Source organism: Limulus polyphemus, unplaced genomic scaffold (assembly GCF_000517525.1).
Source record: "Limulus polyphemus unplaced genomic scaffold, Limulus_polyphemus-2.1.2 Scaffold4892, whole genome shotgun sequence".
Taxonomy (NCBI): Eukaryota; Metazoa; Arthropoda; class Merostomata; order Xiphosura; family Limulidae; genus Limulus; species Limulus polyphemus.
The window spans coordinates 40,232-44,005 of NW_013670502.1; the positions used below are offsets into that span (position 1 = coordinate 40,232).

Below are 3,774 nucleotides of genomic sequence, written 5' to 3' on the forward strand. Positions count from 1 at the left end.
TGATGATATCATCAAGTATATTTTTGCTGACTTTTTAACTTTAAATACGTTTAACTTCTTTCATACTATATTACAATGTTGCCGTTACTGACAAAAAACTTGAGTAATATTCTGCATTGATAAAGCATTATATCGTGTCTCATTCTTAACACTAAGACTTTAAATTCTTCAGGAAACTACTAATATTACCTAGAGAAAAATACACTTTATTCATATCTCTCTATCCAATTTATTATAAGTGAATTCAAAAGCCTAACAGTTATTTTAATTTTACGCTGGTTTACCTTCTTTTATGTAAAAATGTTCACTTTCTTTCACAAATCACTTCACATGGTGTTAAGTTCCTGTACTCAAGATGTTCAAAGATTACTTATTAGTTACCTGGTTTCTGAGTTCAGAAAGTTCTTCCTCCTGGTCGGTCAGTCTCTGTCCTAATTCTTTACTGATGTGCTGTTCATGATGTAACTGTTCAGTGAGCTCCAATTTGTCATTATTCTATCAACAGATTTTAATAATAAATTATGCTGAGCTTAAAAGTCCAATATGTTTAAGATCTTACATAAGAATAATCATTTAGGCTACAATAGTATGAACATAAAATAAGGAGGCACGAGGAAGAGATTAAATATTTATTTCAAAAGAACAGTTTCACAGAATTAAAAGGTGCACTTCAGCCAACAGAAGAACACACATTTACTCCTGAATTAATGACACGCATACACACAACAGTTTGCCTAATTTTGATAGCAGTTAATGACTACAAATTCTTGTTTCGGTACGATTTTCAATAAAAAATTTTGGTTGCAAGCATCTATCCTTCTACATATTTTAACAAACTAAATACAATTATATATATATAGTTATAAAAATGTATAGTCAAAAAGTATTCTAGGGGTTTCTGTGACTATTAAGTCACAGAAAAAAAGCTGAAAGCAATGAAAACATTTTTTGTAAAAACAAAGATATGTCTTGACAAATAAACTTATTTTATCAAAAATATACCACACTATTGAAATTATTAAAATCTACAAAAAAACGTCTTGTGGAGTTGTAGTACACTTTGAAAATGTTGACATTCTAAAGCATAAATTATTATAGAATAATCTATTCAAGTACAAAAAATACTTCAGCCTGAAATCACACTGTAAATCTGTTTAAATTAAAAACTCTGTGCAGCTGTTTAGCATTAGCCACCTATAAAACACTATTCATACTGAACTGCTGAGATCAATTTTAAACACTTTTTCAAGGACTTTCTAAGCACTTTTTTGGAATCTAAAATCTACATCAAAATCAATCGGATTCCAAAAAATTTTATAAAATTCTTATTCATTTGTTCAACATATGAAGGTAGACTACAAAAAGAAAAGAAAGACTTTATTTATTGTGTTCAACTCTGCAACATGCATTAATATTAGATATATTGATATATTCTGATTATCAAAGTAAACATGTGACTTTCTTTTCCTTGTGTTAGATTTAATGTTCTTCTGAAGAAAAGTTTTAATCAAGGTATATATGCATCCTTTAAAGTCCTTGAAGTTGAGAATGGAATTTCAAAGTACTTGAAAACATTATAATAGCGCTATGTTCCCAATGTCTCTTTCTTTATTCTAAATACACGTATACTTAAGTGCCAACAAGTAACTTGTATAATAAATACTTCAAGCTCAAAATAAAAATATTAATTTCCAAGACCAATTTACACAGAGTAAGACTTAAACGTAACTTTTCACCAAATTGGTATTTTATATCAACATCTCCCGTTTTGTTTTCTCCAACTCTGTTCGAACATCAACTACCCAGAGTCAGGATTAACAGTGACTTTTCAATTAGTTGGTGTTCTTTATCGACATCTCTTGCTTTTGTTTCTCTGACACTGTTGGATGGTTGTTCCATTAACTGAGTTATACATTAAAGATGTAAAACAATTAACATGTCAGTCACTTCGCACTCAATTCACTGAATTGTTATTACACAAACTCATACTGACTTACAACTTTAACAAGACCATCTTGTAGTTCTTCCAACTGTTGCTTGAGCTGCTTGTTCTGAACCATCGCTCTACTAGCCGCAACCTTTTCACTCTGCATTTTCTCCAGAAGCTGAAATTTGTCAACGTAGGTTTCCTCTTGTCTTGCAAGGGCAGCTTGTAATTCCTCTAAATGTGTTTCCCGCTCCACCAGAAGTTGACTGATGCGAGTATTGTCACTGGCCTTAATGTTAATGAAAGATAAATATTAAGTTTTATTTCGATTCCTCTGAAACAAAATTGGCACACCGGCATTTTAACACATAACTATCCATTTAAACAATTCATAATACTGTTAAGGTACTCAGTATCTATAGATCCTTTGGGGGATGGGGGGGAGCATCAAGATGCAGAATATTCTGAGGGTCCTTGGGCTGAGAGAAATTAGAAACATCTGATCTAAGATACAATAGCTAGATATGTTAATTACTTATCATTCTACTCGATCAACACATCTGAGGTTTGGCAACTAAGGTTTGAATGAAAGTCAGAAAACGCTGCATTACTGTTTATGATTCTAATTTGTAACCAAACATAAGCATTTTATTGCCAATGAATATATATATACATATTAGTTTGATGTACCTAAAAAAGATGAGGGGGCACATCCCATTCACCTCATCCTCCCAGTTGTTGCACCTATAGGCCGAAGTGTACAACCCCCTTTGTCATCAGTTACAATACATTTCTTAGGTGCATCTTTATGGAAGAATTCTGTTACACTGTTTTAAATATTCAAAGGATGAGTGTGTTTGCCCCTGACGAAGAAAGGTTAACCTTTCAAAAGCACTCTGGTAATAGCATTTCATCTTTTTTTTGGATTTAATTGATTTTTGACTCGACGTGTTTTCCTAATATGTTTTATCACAGTTTAACTTTTCCTTTCTTGAATCTTATTCACCTTCAGTTATATCCTTTACAGCTGTTTTGACTAAGACTTAATGTCACTAAAAGTATTGAATAATATAAAATCCTAATGGATTTAGCCTTTTAATTTACAAAATGTGGAATGATCTTTATATGGAAACACTCTAGGCCAAAGACTGTACTTGAAGGTTCAGAAGTGCATAATGATATTTTACATACTTTTAGTGAAATCAACAATTTATTCAGGGCACATAAATTAACACGAAATTTGCATCCTCGGGGCTCCAAGTCGACGATTCTAACAGAAACACGATATTTACATTTTAATTACTCATTGTTCTACTCAAGCATCAATATAACCATATCAGAAAAATAAGTTCATAACATTCAAATTTTCAATGTTCACTCTGTCTGAAGCATTACATAAAAGTTATGAGGGCTATAAAATGAATAGTTATTTTGAATGGATCTTGTTCTTATTTTCAAGTTTACACCTTAAACCCAATTTCGTGACAGCTATACATAATCACTATATTTAAAGAAAGTATAACTCTTGCCAGTCATCTTCAGGAACACGCTATTCCAAGTAAAACTGATGTTTTTAAATTTTATAATTTTCTTTTCACCTTTGTTTAATAAAGTCACATTTAAGATTTGATGGAGCTAGGGTGAATTTCACACGACACAGTTGGTTAGGCTGCTTGACTCGCAACCTGAAGGTCACGGGTTCGAATCCCCGTCCCACCAAATATACTCACCCTTTCAGCCTTGGGGGTGTTATAATGTGATGGTCAAATTCGATGACGAGGAACCCACTTTGAGACTAATAATGGCTGGAGACGGCTTAAATGGGTAATGAAGAAAAACTTTAATAT

General features: G+C 32.1%; 1 protein-coding gene across 1 annotated transcript in view; it reads right to left on the bottom strand.

The window, feature by feature from the left end:
- Window positions 1-3,774, bottom strand: part of LOC106471834 (golgin subfamily A member 2-like) — a 47,928-nt gene that overhangs the window by 14,989 nt on the left and 29,165 nt on the right. Inside the window, exons 14-15 of the mRNA XM_022400440.1 lie at window positions 1,998-2,216; window positions 371-495 (exon numbers count right to left, since the gene is read on the bottom strand). Of these exons, the coding sequence (XP_022256148.1) occupies window positions 371-495; window positions 1,998-2,216 (344 nt within the window). The remainder of the gene's footprint in view (window positions 1-370; window positions 496-1,997; window positions 2,217-3,774) is intronic.